The sequence below is a fragment of the Haemorhous mexicanus genome, chromosome 1, assembly GCF_027477595.1.
Source record: "Haemorhous mexicanus isolate bHaeMex1 chromosome 1, bHaeMex1.pri, whole genome shotgun sequence".
NCBI lineage: Eukaryota > Metazoa > Chordata > Aves > Passeriformes > Fringillidae > Haemorhous > Haemorhous mexicanus.
This window is the reverse complement of record NC_082341.1, coordinates 32188574-32207444: the sequence shown is the minus strand read 5'-3', so window position 1 is coordinate 32207444 and position 18871 is coordinate 32188574. Positions and strand designations below refer to the sequence as shown.

General features: G+C 40.8%; 1 protein-coding gene across 2 annotated transcripts in view; it reads left to right on the top strand.

Moving 5' to 3' along the window:
- IGF2BP3 (insulin like growth factor 2 mRNA binding protein 3) overlaps nt 1–18871 on the top strand; it is a 110557-nt gene that overhangs the window by 87011 nt on the left and 4675 nt on the right. For both annotated transcript variants that reach the window (XM_059844929.1, XM_059844939.1), the window contains 2 exons: nt 13643–13762; nt 17796–17870. In XM_059844929.1, coding sequence (XP_059700912.1) covers nt 13643–13762; nt 17796–17870 — 195 coding nt within the window. The remainder of the gene's footprint in view (nt 1–13642; nt 13763–17795; nt 17871–18871) is intronic.

Here is an 18871-nt window from a genome sequence, read left to right as displayed (position 1 = left end):
AGAATGAACAACTTTGGTCTTATGAATGTATTATGAACTATATTGAGTATAATAGTGGTTTTATCAGAAAAATGTGTTTCAATGAAAGCCACAATAGAAATATGCTTATACTCAGTTATTTTACTGTCAGTAGCAGAGCCTCCACTTATGACAAACAAATTCTCTCCCTCACAGTCCCTCTGCATTTAAATTAGATTGGCAGACTAAACAGTACAGGGTTCTGCTTCACTGTATTATAGAAAACGCCATCTCTGGTAACGAATTGCCTCATTTTTTTTTTTCTTAAGTGATAATAGATGTGGTTTGTTAAAAGTATATAACTTTATTGGTAATTAAGAGTGTGGCTTTTCCTGTCTTTTTACTCCAGATTTGCAGACTATTTTGCTATTCTTGAGATTCATACTGTAAGCCCACAGTTCTGTTCATCACTTGGTTTATTTTCATTTCTTTCCCACTTTCCCCCCCCTGTTGTGGTTCCTTTTGCTTTAAATATGCACCTGAACAGTGCTGAATCTGGTGGTTACTCCTGTCTGTCCCTTGTTGCTAGTGCACCTTTACCCCCCAAATGCACCTTTTTTGGCCTGCTAAGATCTCTGGCAGTATCCAGGTTTCTGGAAAGAGGATAATGGCAACATCTGGAAAAAAGCATCAAGAAACAAACGTCATTGTGTAGGAACTGTGCAGCTGGAAGGACCACTGTCTGAACTCTCTTGCTTCTGTTTGTGCTCAGCCCTCTGAAATGGCTCTCATTCCATGCAGTCTAGATGTGTGACAAGCTAACATGCAGAAAGAAGGGATAAACTCACAGACTGGGAGGGTGAACTCAGATTTTGGAGATTGGGGGTGGTACTGATACAGCCCCTGAGGCAGATACTAAGGCTTCTAAAGGAAATGTATGAACATAGGGAATTATCTCACCTGTTTGTACTTAAATGTGATGGTATTTGGAAAAGAGCAGGTGGTTCTGTGGGCCTCAGGTGAGTCAGCCCCTCAAATTACTTGGAGTGCTTGTTGCTCTCTGAGGAGAGAAAACAAGAAAAAGTATGAGTCTATTCCTTTAATGGATGCATTAGTTTCCATTTTGAAGACTTTTAAGTCTTGCTTGTGTATGAATTAATTTTCTGTAACTTTTGAGCTTTACTCTCCTCTAAGCTTTTCCCTTAGCAGAACAGTTTTTCAGACACAGATTAAATTGGTTATTGGGGCATTCACAAGTAGAAAGAGAAAAAAAAGTCTGGTTATATTTTGAAGGAGAAATTGATACAATTTGAAAGGCTAAAGGTAACCACAGGGGGAGATCTAGGAGAACTCACGAGGGATTTAAAAACTAAAATGAAAATCTGTGTATCTAAAAGAGGCTTTGGGGAAAGAAGGTCTTATGAGAGAAATTAATTAAGAACTCCCAGGGAGACTTTGTCCATTTACCTATGAGCTATTTGTTACCAATTTCCTTATTTTGGACATTTGGGCAACCCAAGTCCCTTTACCTTGTTTTCAGCGCATGTCCTTTTATGCTTGAGAGCAGGGATTAGTGGATATTGAGGATATCCCTTTCAGGCAAGTGGAAATCCTTTCTGAAAACACTGCTGGCATCAGGGTGTAAAGAAGTGTATCCTGCTGCTGTCCTGCTTATTTTTGTGTAGTGCAAGTTTTGCCTTCTGCTTGGGGCTGCACAGGGCTGGCTCTTCCCTGTCTCCTGTAAGATGTGCTCCCCAGCAGCTTCAGCTACACCATCACAAGGGGCCTCTTGGCACCCAAGTGTCTCAAGTCTGTGCTTGCAAGCCATACAGTGAGCCTTGGGACACCCCTGTGCTGTGTCTGAGGGTGGGTGTGAAGCTCTTGTTGTAATATCTTTGTATGGACATTTTCTTCACCTCACTGTGGGGATGGACTTGGCTGGGGCTCTCCCTTGGGTCAGAAGAATTAGGTGGGTGAGTCTGGGCATTTGCAGCAGGGTTTCCATATGGAGCTGATGGTTCATATGGACTACTTGCAAGTGACAAGGTGTGGCTGTGACTTTGTTCCCAAAGAAACTGAAGTGTCATCTTAATTATTGAAACAATTATCTGTCACATTCCTGCTGCTGCTTTTTCATCTTGGGTATAAAGAGGAAAAACCTACATAGACCGATCTAGGATTTTGTTACAGTTCTCATACATGCAGCTGGAGCCAAGTGTTCCTAAAACATTCTGTACTTCAGGAGCTTGGGGCTGGGTAGTTAAATAGGTTTGGCTGTGTTAACACGTGTGTGAAGCTTCATCCTATGCCTCTTCATGCAAACCTTTAAGACATTTGACAAGAGTGTAAACATTGTTCTCCAGCTGCTTCAGGTACACTCTAGTGTCACAAACTTAGGAAATGGTGATGCTATCTAACACTAGTTTGCATTTAGTTCCTTGGACTGGGTCGCATTCAGGAGAATGATTTCCATGTGACTCAGAGACCTTATCCCATGGTGGTTAACTGTGATGTACAGCATCAAAACCTCAGCTCAGTTAATCTAACAAGATGCAGATTGGTGTCTCAGTAATAATCTGGGTGCTGCTTTTACTCTCTGTCCTGGCAGTGGAGCCCCCACAGCAAGGCACAAGTTGTCCTTGGTACTTGTCTGGTGTCAGATACAAACACACACATGGGCACATGGCCCTTGCACGTGGCTACCAGTGTCTGATTACCACAACAGTGCAGGCTAACCATCCATTTTCTTGTATTTTTACCTATTGCTAGCAACAATTCTTGATATTGAAATTGTATAGTTTATTTGGAGAGACCAAGTTCTGTTTGCCTGTTCAAAGTACTCATTCTGAGCAGTTGCTGAAAAGGGATGCAATGGAATTGCATATTGCATTTCAGTTCTTGAATGTTCCTCTCCCTTCTTGCAAAAATCCAAGATCTGTTTGGTTTTTTCCTGGACTCCTAAAATACAAACAAATCAGAACATGTGAGAACCGTTGAAATGTTTTATGGTTTGTGGAAAAAATAGGACTTAAATGTCTCAGTTAAAAGTATTAAGAGCTAAAAATTCTTTTTATTGTCAAATGGGCATGATTTTGCTCTTATGATTTTGGTGATATGATCAAGCTAGTGGTCTTGTTTTGACAGATCTGTGCCCTTGTGTGACCATGTTAAGGACCAGTAGCCTTTCTGTGCCTATTTGTACCCAATGTCCTGTCCAGCTACTTTTGGACCTGGAAGAACCACCACTTGCTGTTTATCCTCAAATCTTTCTCCTTAGCTGTGCACTTAAATGCTTGTGTGTGTTGCAGCTCTGACACGATTGCAAAGAGCTTTGTTGGTCTGCCCACTGTCACTTGTAACAAATGTCATGACCTGAGCACCTTCTCAAAGTGCTGGGATTTCTGTGAGGAGGAGAGTAAAGTTCTGCAAAAGGGAATGTCACCCATGCTTATGTTTTCCAGAAGATATGTTGCCACCAAAAAAAAAAAAAAAAAAGTACTTTTAACAAGTATCCCAGCCAAACTGCTTCAGATGTAGTGTTGTACTGCTCAAAGCTGTTTTGATGGAGTTGCTTCTGTCTTCTGAACTGTGGGGAGAATATGCACATACTTGTCTCTCAAGAATAGAATTTTGTTCTCATGCAACACTGAAGGTTGTAAAGCTCCAAACAAACAAGAAATCCTTATCTTAAAATCCAACTGTGTAGTCATGCAATTAATACACCTGGCCCACCTACTGGGGTTAAGTGGGTTGCGCCCTTCCTTTTATAATTGGAACTTTGCATGTTTAATTTTACATCCAACAGCATTTCTTTTGCAGCCTCTGGATCTGAGATTTGGCATCCCAAGGGCATGGGGGAAGAAGGGATAACCTGTGGAGACCTCATCCTGCCCTTGAATGCCCTGAAACAGGGTAGTAGAATTTATTCTGTCTCATGGCAGGTAAACATAAAGTAAGGTGAGAAGCAGAGAGCTTTTCTCTATAAGAGAAGCTCACACCAGCTGCTCCTCTTCTTCTGTAAGGTCATGGAAGAGATACATGAACTTCTGCCCTGTGAAACTTGGCTAGAGTGAAGAGATGCTCCTCTGCTTGCAGTGGGACTGCTTTCCCTGCTGGCCTTTTTGGACACCTATTGTGGCTTCTTGAAGCTCTGCTTTCCAAAAAAAGCTCTCTTTCAAACCTTTTTAGTCTCACAGTGAACCTTCAGGTTATGTAATATGCATATGGGCTTCTAGGAAGAGATAGGGGGGAAAAGGAAAATTAAAAAAAACAAACAAACAAACCACAAACCCAACAAAAACAAAGAAGAGGTCGTTTCATACAGTAAACAAAAACAAGAAATCAAATCACCTTTTTCTGATTTAACAAAAAAAATCTTGTACAATCTATCAGTTAGGCTGATAGGTTGCTTTCCTTTATTCTTTTTTGCCATCTCTTGAAGCTTTTTGTTGCAGGTGAGGAACATGCCAGTGGAAAACTTTCTCCTTAGAAGATGTTGTGGTCAAGAGAAGGATTCCTTCTTTATTCTCCAGTCATTTTCTTAAATAATAATAGTAAAGAAGACATCTTCTATATTGAATAGAAGTAAGAGAAGAAATAACTGTATTGTGCTTTTGGCAGGAAAGAAAAGTAATTTAAAATGAAAAATTGCTTCATTGAGGGCCTTCATTTGATGCCCTGAGCATATATGAGAAACACAAGGAAGAGGAAAAACTGTCCTATGTTTCCAGGTACTTTGACTCTTACTTGGTGAAGTTGGGCTCCTTTGGATGTCTGGGTTTGACAGGACTAGCTCGTGCAACTGTTATGTCTGATCTACCCAGAGGCAGTAATGTCTGTACAGCTATAATGTGTGTAGTTTTAAGTGGCTTTTCCCTAATTTGCCCAGCTTGTTAAGCAGTAGATGACTTTTGAGAAGCTGTCCTGCAGCCAAAAGAGGATGTGGTTTTGGGGGATGAAGAAGGATTTGCCAGTGTTTTTACAAAATGATTTTACATTGTTGAAATTAGAACCATACATGTGCAGCACATGCAATCTTGAGAAGGGCACTGTAGGACAACAGCACTGTCTGAAAAAAATCTACCTGCTAATTAAACTCCTTTTGAAGACTGCAACCTCAGTGCCTTGAAACACACCTTTACTGATGCTTAATTTCTTACATTCATTAATGAGGCATTTTTTCACAACTCAAAAATTTACTTCTTGGTGTGCAACATTGAGGGATTGTTTTGCCCTGTGGAGAAAATGGTTGGTCTTCCCACTGTGTTGAAAGTCTCCTGCTTCTGCCATGCTGTGCTGTCAGGGATATGTGTCCAGAGCAGTCAGACTATTCTGCCTCTGGAGATGGAACAACCCCTCAGTGAGGGAAGGAAAAATGCAATTGGCACCAGATGATGTACAAAGATCTGGCGGGTCAGTGGTAGGTTTTTGAGGTGTTGAAGCCTCCAGTTATTCTTAATAGTTTCCTTTACAGTTCTCAGGTTATCATAATGCAAATAGCATCACTAGTCATCCATGCTTTTTAAAATAAAAATGGTTTCTTTGCTGCAAGTTTGAATACTTGTAGAGATATTTGTAGTTTCTTGGAAAAGGAGAATTAGAATTTGTGTTGGTTCCCTGCTTTTAGATTCTTATGGGAACATTTAATTGGAGTTCCCCTTGACCATCTCAGACCCTCAAGCCCTAAGTACCGGGCTTCAAACCTTCTGAATGTTAAACTGAATGGGAAATTCAATTCCTTAAGGTGCCAAATATTTTGTTACTAGGGTGTACTGAGCACCTTCAGGCCAGAAACAAAAGTAGGTCAAGTTCTCATTCTGTTGTATCTGGCTCCATCTCTGGTTTGTTTGTTAAACATGATGGAAAAATAAGTGCTCTTTGTGTTTACACAACCTGTTTTTCTGGCAGCTGTCATGGAATCTGAGAGCAGTGCCTTTATAAACCAGAGCTGATGAGTACCTGCATCTTCCAAAGCCGTTGATTTCATGGGCAATTTCTATGGATTTTGAGTACCCATGTGACTGCTGTGCCACAGCAATGATTTTTGAAGTGGAAGTGTTTATAAAGATATAGTTTTTGGTGGTCATACAGTGTTGCAACACTGAATACCTATGCTTGCTGCTTGTGAATGACCAGCAAAATTCCTGCTTACATAGTTTCACAATCTGTTCCTTATGTTGATTTCTGATTTTGGCTGTCTGTTCTGAATAAAAGGTGGCAGATTGCTTTTTTTGGCATTGTGGCCAGTCAGATTTTGCAAAAACAAAAAGTTCATGCCATGTTCAGAAATATGTCAAACCAGTTCCTGCTTGTAAAATGCCTTATAACCAGCCTGCCAGAAAATGTTCCTTCTCTGCTTCTGTGATTTTTACTCCTTTGTTGCTAGCTAGGCTGTCATGTTGGAAAAACTTCTGCTATGTGTGGTCCTTTTAGTGACTTCTAGTAGTCCAAGAAGATTCCCAGTTTGGAGATGATTGTGACAAAAAGTACTAAATTTGAGAGCCAAGAAATGGAATGATTGGTACTAAGTGAAATGATTCAAGTGGCATCTCACTTAAGGTACTGACCACTGTGTAAGAACCAGACTGTGGTACTCCCCAAAACAGGAATGTAGACAGGGTTGGTCATTCTTAGATTTTCAACCAAGAGGAGAGCACCAGCTCAGCTAGATGAACAGAGGACACTCACAATTTCTGGGGCTGATTGTGGGGAAAAGAGGTAGAGCTGCATGGCCTTTCCATGGGCTGTGTGTCCCAGAAAGGGTCATGCCCTTGGTTCATCTAGGGACATGAGTGTTTCCCACATAATGCAGAAGTTACACTAAAGGGAGCATCTTGGGTTAACCTGGGGCTCGTGGGAAAGTGAAACCCTGGCTGGATGGTGGCTGGGCAGTTCATGCATGGCAATATGAGCAATCCCTTAGTGTGCAGATCAAAGTGAAAAATACCCATTGCTTCTTTTAAATTGTTTTGCTACTGCTTGGCTGAATTCAGCAGTGCAGAATTCTTCTGAGTGTGATCCTGGCTTTTCAGGCAGTGAATGTGGCAGAAAGCTTTAGACTCTCAGCATGGACCTAAATCTGTTTGAAGGAGACCTAAAAAGCTTGGAGGGTGCAGGGAGTTCAGACTGCAGTTTGTTGATTTGCACTGGCAGCAGCACTTCAGCTCAGTGACTGTACAAGATGGTGCCACAAGGTATCTGCAAGGATGATGTGAAAGTGTGGATTATGTTAGACCCATCTACTAAAACTTTGTTTTCCTTAATGAGACCCCTGTTTCCAACGAAGGCCTAAACTTTTAGCGCTAGTATTGCAAAATGAATACTCTAGGATTTCTTTCACCATCATCTCGAGCTTACTTCTTATCATTGCATTGAATCCAACTAGAATGTCTTCAAGGATACTTGGCTTAATGTTCATTTCCCCTTGCTGCAAGTTTTTGTTACTAAATAAATAAGAGCATTTAATATAGCTGTGGGCCAGGATAATTCTTCACAGTACATTGCAAAAACGTGGTTTAAATTTTGGCTTTGGATCTGGTACAGGGTTTGAATAATATGATACCTCGCTTCCTGACAAACTCAGGGTATTCTGAAGACTGAATGAGTTGTCTGCAAATCTGCCTTGTCTTGGTAACCATGGTTGTTGGGAAGGGGGTAGAAAGGCAAAAAAAGGAACTTTTTAATGCAGTCACTTACTGTCTGTCCTCATTTATTTCTACCAAGTGGATTTGTTTACTATGTAAAAAAAACAAAATCCAAAACCAGTGTCTCACTAGGCTAGATGGTAGCTCCATGCAGTCTTAAAACAGTTCTTAATTATTTCCCTCATAACTAAAAATCCTGAAGCTGACTTAAAATGGATAACATGACTTTGTGACTTAAAATAAATATCTTGTGCTAAGGTAATTAATTTGCAACACGAAACATAACAAGCTTTGAAACCAGGAAAGATCTGATTCTTCTCCCATTCATGTCTGGCTTAAAAGCCTATTTACTTCAGTGGGTACAATATTTTTAAAGATTTACAGCCTTATCCCAAGTGTTGCCAAGGATTTACCAACCACATGCATTTGATGGAGCAAGGGGTCTATGGAGATGCTTACGCACACGACTGGAAAAAATTTTGTGCTCTTGGCAGGCTTGCATAAAAGGACTGAGATTAATGTTCAAATGAACTTGAGGGACATAAATAACAAACATACCCCCTTATGAGGCCTGACTCATGCTGACTGAGGGAGCTGTGGACTGACCTAGCAGCATCATCAGCCAAAATCAAGAGAGGAGGGGTCATATTGGGGAAGAACTGAGGAGGCAAACCTCTGTTGGCTTTTTTGTGTGTTATTTGTTGTTCTGGGTTGTTCTTTATTTTGTTTTTCAAATGCCATTTTTCAAATAGGATTTCGATTCCCCCAGCTGTAGTGGCTTGGGACCTGCTTTTTTACCTACCACCCTCTATTCTGGAGGGTCATAGCTTACTTTTTCTGAGTTTTCGTTCTTGCCTGGCTGTGCTATGGCTCTGTTACCCAAGTGTGAGATGAGGAGCAATGCTTTTCCTTCTGACAATCTAACAGGTAAGGGAAAAGCTCTCCTCCCCTTCTGCAGTTTGTAGGATTGATGTACCAGGAGTTGGCAGAGAAAAGTTATAACAACCTTATCCTAAGGGCAGATGGTCTCTACAAATCTTTCTAACCCTGCAGGCAAGAATTGCAGAAAGAGGAGTGAATCTGCAAATTTTCTTGGCTGGGACTCCTCAGCTTCTAGCTCTGCTGTGGAGCAGTAGCCCTCATGCTGAAGGACTAGTGGCAATATCCCAAGGAGAGGAAGAACCTCACTTCTGTTGAAACTCTGGAAACCAGGAAATGATGGCTGTGCTAAGCCTGTTTCCTAAGAGTTAATGTGGTAGGGTTGGCAGCAGAAGAAAAAGTCTCCTGTAGGGCTGCAGGGTCTGGCTGGAGTGAAGGGGAAAATCCTGATGCTACATGCAGTGCAGAGGCTCCAGGTGAGCCCAGTGCAATGGGGAAGCAGCTAGGGGTTACAGGATTTACCAACAGATCAGTTTGTCTTGGATGGTGATGGTGGGAATTTAAAAGGGTAATATTAAAAAAAGAAAATAAATAGCTGGTGTGGACTGTTAGGCTAGGGACAGATGGCTGGAGCTCAGGGACTTGCAGGAGGTTTGGAGGGAGGTGTATCCAAGCTGCTCCAGGAGAGAGTTGTGTTAGTGTGAAAAGTCAGAGCTAATAGTGTGCTGCAGCAGTTGCTTAGTGTCATCCAGTGGGGTAGATTAATTTCCATCTCTGTGTTAGATCACCAATTTCAATCATGATTTAAATGAGCAAGCAGGAAATCTGATTTAAGTTGACTTTTCAAATTTTTAATGTGTACTTAAGTTGTCTTTCTGAAAGCTTTAGAGTAGTCTGTACCTTTGCTTACACTGAATATATCTTTCTATCTATACAAGTATGCAATTTGCCATTTGCTTTGGGTAATGTATGTTTTCCTTTTTCTGTTAAAAAAATGATGAATGGTGCTTTTCTTATTTGCTTGATTAATTTTAACTTCTGATTTTCATCAGGCAACATTTGGATGGAAATTGGAATCCAATTAATGAACAAAACCAGCATTTAAAATTGTTTTCATTAGTTCCGTGTGCTGGATATAGACAAAAATTCCTTATCAACCCTGTTTTGTGACTAAAGCAGACTGATTTTTACAGAAACAAAGCAAGTATTTTCACTATTTATGAACTAATTGCTTCTGGTCACCATGCTTTTGAAGAATCTGTTTCTTATATCTAAGAATCTTGGTTTCTGGACGTCTTCTCTTAAAACACAAAACCCCTGGGGAAAAAACCACAGAACCCCAAAACAACCAAGATTCTCCACTGAAGTGAATATCTCAGTGGTCTGTGTGCCACAGCTGCACAAGACAAACTTCTCTTATTGGGTGGACTAGCCTTGAGCCCACACTGCAAGTATTGCTGAGGCAGAAGAGGTGGTGTGTGCATCACAGACAGTAGAGATGGCTACTTGCAAATTAGGGTGGATGTATGGACTAAAAATCTTGGTGAACCTAGGTTGCTACTCTAAAAGGTTTTCTTTCTGCATCCCTATCAGTTCCCAGGGCTGGGCTGACTTTGAATAAAATATTTTCTAATGTAGGGGGAAAAAATTAACTGAATGGGGAAGAGGAGAAAGTCGTCCAGGAGACCTTACTCTTGTCAAAAAATATACACACATACATATTTTGGGTTTTAAATTGTAAGTATATATTTAAGAAGACTTGTCTATAAGGGAGCGAACATTGAAGCTCAGATTTCACAGAGTGGGAAATCAGTTCCCTAAATTTAGTGCTTCTAACATATGCTTAAGGTCTAGGAATCTATTTCTGATATAACTCATGTTAGGAGTTCCTGGAAAGCTCTATGACTTATGTGGCGTGGCATGGGTAAGATTAAATTATAGCTGATTTTCTTCCATCCTGAGATCCCCAGAAGCATCTGTAAGATTGATGGGTGGTGTAGTCATTGCATTATGTTTTGATGTGTTTCTTTTGCAGGCTAGGCTTCCAGTAAATACAAAAGGATTAAAAAATTATTGTGGGTAAGGAGATGGACAGATAGCAATTTGAACTTGGTGTTGTGATACACTCAAAAGCCTTAGGTAGACTTGATTTCTGCCAGAAGAAAAAAAGAGGAGTATGGTTTTTGAGTGGTTAAAAATCAGTGTGTATAACATAATTTCTCTAAATCTTGTGTAATGTTATCCTGGAGATGAATTTGGTTCTATGTTTATGCCAATGTGGTACTCCAGACAAGAATAAAAAAATTCCAATGTATGAACAGCTGAATATTGACAGATTCTCCACTATTCCTTAAACATGTATCACTATTACACCAAAATGCAAGTTTAGCTTTAAACAACCTAGTAACTCACATAAATACTTTTTTAAAAGTCCTTTAGGAAAAAATGAGTTGAAATGTATCAAAAAGTCAAAACTATGAGGAAGGATGGGAAGGAAGGTGCTACTGTGAGGTGATTGTACAGTTAGAAAGGCACATCTACATCTTCTGTCTTCTGTTGCCTTTGCTGCTCATGTTTTGTGTTTGAGGGTGAGGCAGCAAAAAGGAATTTCAGTGGTGGATTGAATCCAGCCAAGAAAGTGGCTTGAAATCAAGCTTTGGGAAGGAGAGGGGAAAACTGCTCAGCAGGCAGATGGGCAACAGAGGGAAGGCAGGAAATATATGCAAACAAAAATAATGAAGTTTGATTTGTTTCTATGGTACAGAAATGTGTCTGGAGGTGGGTTTAGGTAGAAGCTGTGTAAATTCTTGAAAACCAAGTCAAGTTACACATTTGATTGCAGCAGTGTTGTAGTAATTAGCTAGAAGAGGCTGGCTGGAGAAGCACGTGAAAGGAACAGTGGGGTTTTGCAGGAGCTGGAGCACATGTGGACAATTGAACGTAGGGGTCGAGAAGAGGAGCAAGCAAGGGGGTGGATAAGCTGTCAGGGTTGGAATGAGGGTTGCCTCTACACGCAGTGCAATGGGTCCTTGCAACAAAACTGGAAAAACCCAAATGCTTCATGAACTTGCAGCCATTTAGAAACAGGTTTTTGAAGTGCTAAGATCAAGTGAGTATCTACAGTAGCATTTCCAAATTGCTGGAAATCTTGCTGGATTCACAGTGAACGTGTAAAAGGACTTGCTATGACAACACTCAGGATGTTTGTAATATTAGGAGGAGAATATGAGTAATCTTCTGGAAACTGGTTTAACATATATCCTGAAGTGAGTCTATCTTTCATTACAAATACGTAGGTTTAGGGTGTAGTTTTGAGATAATTTTAAACTGATCTGTAGGCAGATTAAAAGGGGTGCTCCCACCTTTTCCCATTCTCTAATTGTTGCTTCCTCCCTTGGTCACAGACTGCCACTTGTGGGTTGCTCTGGTTATTTGGGTCAGGGACTTACTGCCTGCCTTAAAAATCAGCTGGATCTGCCAACCTGCTGGCCTCAAAGCATACAAGGCAGTGGGGAGGCTGGGAGTTGGAGGGCTGCATCCATGTGGATTCAAACCAGCATGAAATGCCTCTGAATCCTAATGCCTTGTATGTGTGAAAACACAGGGTAAACTGTGCAACTGGTGCAATTGCCTGAAGTGTTTCTGTTCCCAATATCCTATTTTGGGGTTTCTTCACCTGGTCCGTGGAGCTGTGCCTGGAATTTGCATCCCCTGAGGTTACAATTGACTTGTGTTTACTGAAAATGAAGTGGTAAAACTTGGAAACGAGCATTTTGTTCGGATTTGTTTATGGTTAATGCAGCGAGACTTCACCTTGAAAGACTTAACCTTGAAAGGAGTAACTGAAATTTAAAAATAAGCTGGGGTGTCGTTTTTAGGATTGCATCTGCTTTTTGCTTTGTGCTGCATGTAGTGGTGTCGGGGTTTTCCTGAAAATATCATGGAAAAAGATGTTTAGGTGAGCTTCCCTATGTGCCTGTGTCCCTATCAAAATGCACAGCTGAGCAGAGCTCATTGAGCTTGGTTGGTCCCACGTGCTCGGTGCTGGTCTGCATGGTGGGTACTGAGAAAGCAAGGACAAGGATGTCTATGTTGTCTCAAAATACCTCTGCACAAAAAGGGCTTGTTGGCTTGTCTTGTTGAGGATGAGCAAAACAGATTTTGAAAACACATGAGAGGGGTACACAGAGGAAGAAAAGCTTTAGAAGGAGAAAGTGTGTAGTGTCTTAAACACCTCCTAGTTCAAAGAGAGGCTTGTGTGAAATGCTTTTTAGGGGTAGCCCTGATGGAAGTGCATGGATCAATGGTGCAGTAGCATGGTGTGTGCTTGATGGTGCTCCCTTCCTCTGAGACAGGCTCTTCTGGGGCTGCTAACATAGCTGTGAGTTACTGTGGCAGATGCAACCCTGCAGTTTGATCATTGCTACGCAGCACAGAGAGGGGATCTTGAGCATTATGTCATGCTCTCCAGCTGGGCTGTCTGCTTGAAAGCAATAGGAAGATGCAGTGATGCCTGATATCCAGTGAGTGCAATGCTGGGGTCCTCTCACCTTTCAGAAACATGGTGTTTAATTTACTAGCCTGTGTGAGGAATGCTGCCAGGGCTCCAACTGTTGCATAATGTTACACAGGAGGAATCACTGGCAGATTTCAAGCTGGCTATCATTCCAGATCACTCCCACACAAAGGAAATTGTAGCATATATGTAACTCTGAGGCTTTTTGTACTGCTCTCAGCACAATCTAAAATTAAAAATATAACTGGGAAACTAGAAAGAGTTTGCCTGCTCAGGCTGTAGTAGCCCCTTTCTGCTTGTAGTAGCCTCATCTGCAGGGTCTTGCGCGTGGAAGAGAATCCAGACAGCTACAGGTAAGAGTGAAAGCCTCACAAAGAAGCAGCTCCTCAATTGTTTTAAAGTTCTATGCAATAAAATTGTGAGTATTTTATACAAGATGAAAGAATCCTCTTTTGGCTCAAACTGGTTTTCTTGTTTGTGGATTTTGTGATTCCCAAAAAAAGCCAGACCCTTAATACCCAGACATCACAGGGGGAAATCTTATTTCCCCCTCATTTCCATGCATGCCTGTTCTGTACCCATTTTCCTGTCAGTCTGATTCATAATGTTCAAAAACATTCACTGCATTTTTCCTTCTTCCCCACAGCAACAGCCCGAGTCTGAAACTGTTCATCTGTTCATCCCAGCCTTGGCAGTTGGAGCTATTATTGGCAAGCAGGGACAGCACATCAAACAACTTTCTCGCTTTGCAGGCGCATCTATTAAGGTATTATTACACCAACTATAACTTTCTGCCTATTCTACTTGACACTTTCAGCAAGTTTGCACAAGCCGTGCTTTCCTGAACATCCTCCCCCACTCCTTGCTTGGAATATGGTGTGATAAATAGTACATTTGTTTATAAATCATCTTTTAATCTTCCCTGAGACAAGATAATTAGAAGCATGTTTTCAGACGTCTCCTGAGGTGTGAAATATAAGCTGCAAAGAAAACTACTTTGGTGGTCTTAGAAACAGACTTGTGCCTTAATGATGCAGTGCTTAAAGGCTTTCTCCTTGCTTTAGGTAAAGTGAAAATTGGTGGGGTAAATTCCCTTCCTAAACATAGCAGCCCAGTGGAAGTCCCTACTCTCGTGGCTGCCCTTGGTCTGTGCCAGATGGATTGGTCTGGGCTGTCCAGCTCAAATGGCTCCATGCTGAATTGTTGGTGTTGTAACTTCACCCATGTGCTGCTCTAAGCTCCTGGGGCCAGTCAGTTCTCAAACAGCACATTTACCTTCTTGTTATCAGGTTTAGCATCCAGCTGTTTGTGTATTGACCACCTCAGTGTAGCTAAGAACAGGGTGGTTTGCAGAGGCTGACCTCTAATAGAAGCTTGAGTTTTGGTCAATTTGATGAAATCTTTCTTGGCTGTCTACAGGGGTTAGTACCAGCTGCAGTTGTAGGAAGGCCCTGGCTTTTGGCCACTTGTAACCACAAGTATCTTCTCTAAATGCTTGAGCATTTTTTTCTTACTAATAATGTTTTTTGCTTTTTTATGCTGTAAAAATAATGTTTTGGCCTTAATTAAAAAAAAAAATCTTAGAGAACGGCACATTTAAAGTACAGTGCATTTAAAGTACAGTGTGTAGCTTTAGTATGCTGTTAGATGGACATTTTACTGCACAGATAAAACAAATGTTTTCTTCTCAGCCCTCTTTTTTTGTTTCAGAGGAGTGATGTGTTTAATGAGTGCTATGGCAGGGATCTGCCAAAAGTCTGGGGCACAGGGCAGGAGCCTGGCTATGCTGAGTTGAATTTGGTGAAGCTGAGCTTGGCTGGGAAGGTGTTCATCTAAGTATAGAGAGCAAAATAATTGGGGAACCTTGATGAATGAGTCCTGTGTGTGGTTTGCCTAGTGCTGATCTGTTTACTGGCCAGTCAACCAATGACACACTGCCCAACTCTGTCCTTTTTTGAGCAGAATGTTAAATAGTTATACTACCCAGATAGTTTACATTAATTGAATACTAATAACCATATTTTTAGGGGAAAAAATGAAACAGGAGAAAGTGAGACATGTCAATATTTCTTCATCAAATCTGTCTTGCGTGGGGCTGTGATGCATCATATGTATTTCCTCTTCTCCTCTCCATTCCTGCAGCTTGTATCTAAAGTTTAAACAGTGTATGGAAGGTACTGCTAGGTGGAGAGAGAAATGTGAAACAACCTGGACCTCCAAGAACCCGTCCAAACTAGTTCTTCAGTTGGTCCTTGGAAGAGAGTTTAGTGGAAAGGGAGTTTCCAGTATTTCTCATGCATCTGGCTAACAGTGGCCTCAGGCTTCCTTTACTGGCTGGCACCCCTCTAACCCATGCATTTAACATTTCTGCCTTAATTTAAATTCAGATAAAAGTTTTCTCAAGCGCTGGTCTTCTGTTCCTTCAGTAAGAATAAAGTAAAGACACTTTTTTGGGAAAACATGATTAAATCTTAACAAAAGTATACAGATTCAGAGTGTGCTTGTAAAATTGGAATGCTGCATGTGTACTTATCTATGAAAATAATGCAGCTTAACCTGTGATCTGGCAGAACAATGTGGAGCATCAGGCTTGTTTCTGTGTGAAAGTATTAAATATGGCAACTTGTAAATTATTCAAAACTTCTAAACTTCCCTCATGTTGAAATTGGACCACTTCAATTTGCCCTCTGTCATAACTTTGGAACGAAATAATAAATTGTGAATCAAGGAATCTGTGCTTTTAGCTAAGAGTTGGAGGAAGTGCTGCCTGAGTAACTTCTAACTTGCCAAACTGCAGTAACCATACTTTGTGGAGGAAGTAAGTCTGTGCATAATGCTTGTTTTGAGTTGTGCTGAAGCTTGGTACAGCTGAAAGTGTTTTACATCCTCCTGCATCTCCTCTGTGCTCATGCTGAGCTTTGTAGATCTGGTGGAACTCGTAACCCATGATGTAAGACTAAACTGCAGATGCACTGGGGCTCTGTACAAGGCTGCAGCGCTCAGGCTGTCACCTCAGAGGTGAACATGGCTCTTGCTGAGCTCAGGTTGTATCCCAATGCTGCTTGGCCATGTAGGCTCAGTGTGGGACTCCAGCAGACTCAATTATTCAGCAAAAGAGCCAAGCAGAGATTTGAGTTGTCAGTTGCCCACCCTGTGCTGCTGGGACCTGTTGTGAACAATTGTCATCTCGTTGGTTATAAATTCCTTGCAGAGCAGCCCTTCCTGATGAAAGCTGGGTTTGGGTGTACAAAGTTGTCATTTTGTGGCTTGGCATATAAAAGATTGTTTTCTGGTTAGGAATGTAAAGTTGTTTAATCTCAGAAGTTAAATTCACCGCTTGCATACTATTTGTATGTATAAAACTACTTTTCCCAAGGGCAGACAGACAAAATTAACACAGAATTCTCTTAGGTTACTCCTTCAGACATTGAAATGTTAGTTGGTATATGTCTCTTTTGCAGCCCTCAGCCATGTTTTCCCCCAGCTTCTGAGAACAGAATATTCTAGGATAAAATCAAAGCAAGATATGTCCCAGAACATTTAGACACACATAAGATGTAATGAAGGCTTGATGGAAAATATTATTTCTAAAATTTTAATGAAGGTACTGGTGTTTGCTAAGAAAACTAGAGGTGACTGAGAGACAAACCTGTCCACTTTACACAAATGATAATTGTCAGGCTGAGCTCTGTTCAGTCAGCTGCCTCTAAATGTGCCCTGAAATTTTGCCCCTCTAAAATACTTTTTCCAAAGAATGAATGGATTTAGTCTGTGCTTGTTCTTACGACGTCATGTCATATAAATGTACTGCTGTAAAATTAATGTGTATTTTTAGATCTAGCCAATTGGAATTCATAAAAAATGAAAAATAGATATGCAAACCAGATAACTAGTATGTAATGCCTTCTCCATCTTAGGGTACAATATGAATAATGTTATAAACTTTCCTTAGCAAAATTCTTTAGTGAAAATGATGCCTGGTGACTGGTAATTTGTCTGAAATAAACTACAGATGTTAAATATGAATAACATCCCTATGCCAACAGCTGAGATGAAATTCTGTAGTGTTTAATATATTGCTCATTCAACAGCAGCTATGTAATACTAGACGCAACAATGGAAATGTCAGTTGTGATAAACAAAAGATTCATTCGGAATGTCAGAGGCTAGCTTGAATTATTCAATGCCACTGGAGTCTGAGAAAAACACCCACAGAAATCTTACTGTTGTGGTGACATGAACTGCTAAAGACCCTACAGGCATCTCTGTCTCAGCTCTGGTGGAGCTTAATTTTTATTTGGGTCACACATTGTCCGGTATAGAGGAATGTTTTGGATCTGATTAGTTACAACAGTAAAGTGATCTTCTGTTCTCAGGGGAATGGATGAGAGCTTTTGCTAATGAGCAAAACTTGTTAGAAAGACTATTCAAGCTAGTGGGTAGGGATGAGAATCTCAGTTTATTAACCAGATTTGTCTTTTTGAAGGCTACATGTCTTACATCACTCATAGCCACATGAAAACGCCGTGTGGGATTCTGCCATGTGTGGATGAGTAGCTGTGTCTTTAATTTTCAGAAGTAAATTTGCTCATGGTGGTTTAGCCAGTTTCTCCATATTTCATTACAGCTAATTAATGCACTTTAAAGAGAACAAACCCATCATGACTGAAGTGTGATGCTGCTGCTGTAAGGAATAATTTTTCACTCCTGAACAGAATGTGAGACTGAAATGGGGAGGAGGTGGCTTTAAACTATTCCTTCAAAAGACAGCTACCAATAGCTATGTTTATCCATTCCAGATTGCCCCTGCTGAAGGACCAGATGCCAAGCTGAGAATGGTTATCATCACTGGACCTCCAGAAGCTCAGTTCAAGGTACAACATATAAAAACTTGTCAGTATGTAGTGGCCTTTGGATCCTAAGGGACAATATTGAAAACAAAACTCTTGGTTCCAAGCACACTTTATTCAGAATTTTAGTAAATACTTGAGTTTTGCTTTTATTCTGCTGAAAGGTCTCGTAGGAATATGAGTAATACAGTACTATTAGAGGCCACATTCTGGTCACCTGAAAACTAATGTGTATTTCATGTAAGTAAGAATCAAGTCTAGCATAAAAATATGCCCATATTACATTCCTAAATGTCTCTTCTATCTACAAACACCTTTGAGTTGAGTCTTTTAATCTGTCTTGGTATGTGCTACAGTTTTGTGTGCTTAATGGAAATAACAAAGCTGACAAGATGAAATTGAGTCTTCCCAGGTTGCTGTTTTGTGCCAAATGGAAAATGCTTTTTGGGTAGCTCTACAGATAAATGCACGATTTCTAATTGCATTTCCACTGCAACTACAAGGAGATACTCAACCTGATTATCCCATCTGTGTTCAAATTAAGTTCCAGAGTGGCCTTCTGCCTTAAATGTCAAGGGATAAATCTAGTTACCCCAAAAGGAGTTGACTGTGCTAGGAGTGATGCAGGCAGCTCAGTGCAGCAGCCTGGCATCATCACAGATGTGGCCTGGAGCATGTAGAAAGTCACTTGAGAGTTTCTTGTATCCTGGCATCGTTTTCTTGCCTGTTCTCATTTTTGACTTTGTATTTTTGCTTCAGGGCATCTTCCAAGAAGGAGGTGCACAAACTTCAGGGATATCAGTTTCATTAATGCCTTTAGGATTTTTGGAAAATTATCAGGGCAGGTATTTTGCAGTGATAATTACAAACTTAGATGCATTTGGGATTGTTGCTCAGTTACCAAATACATTTGAGATGCCATTGAAGGCAAAGCATGACTAGGAAGCTCTGTGTCCTTGATATTTTCTGTGTGCATGTGGGCTTGGCCACTTGTACTCTTAGGGTCTGGGATCAGCAAAAGGTCA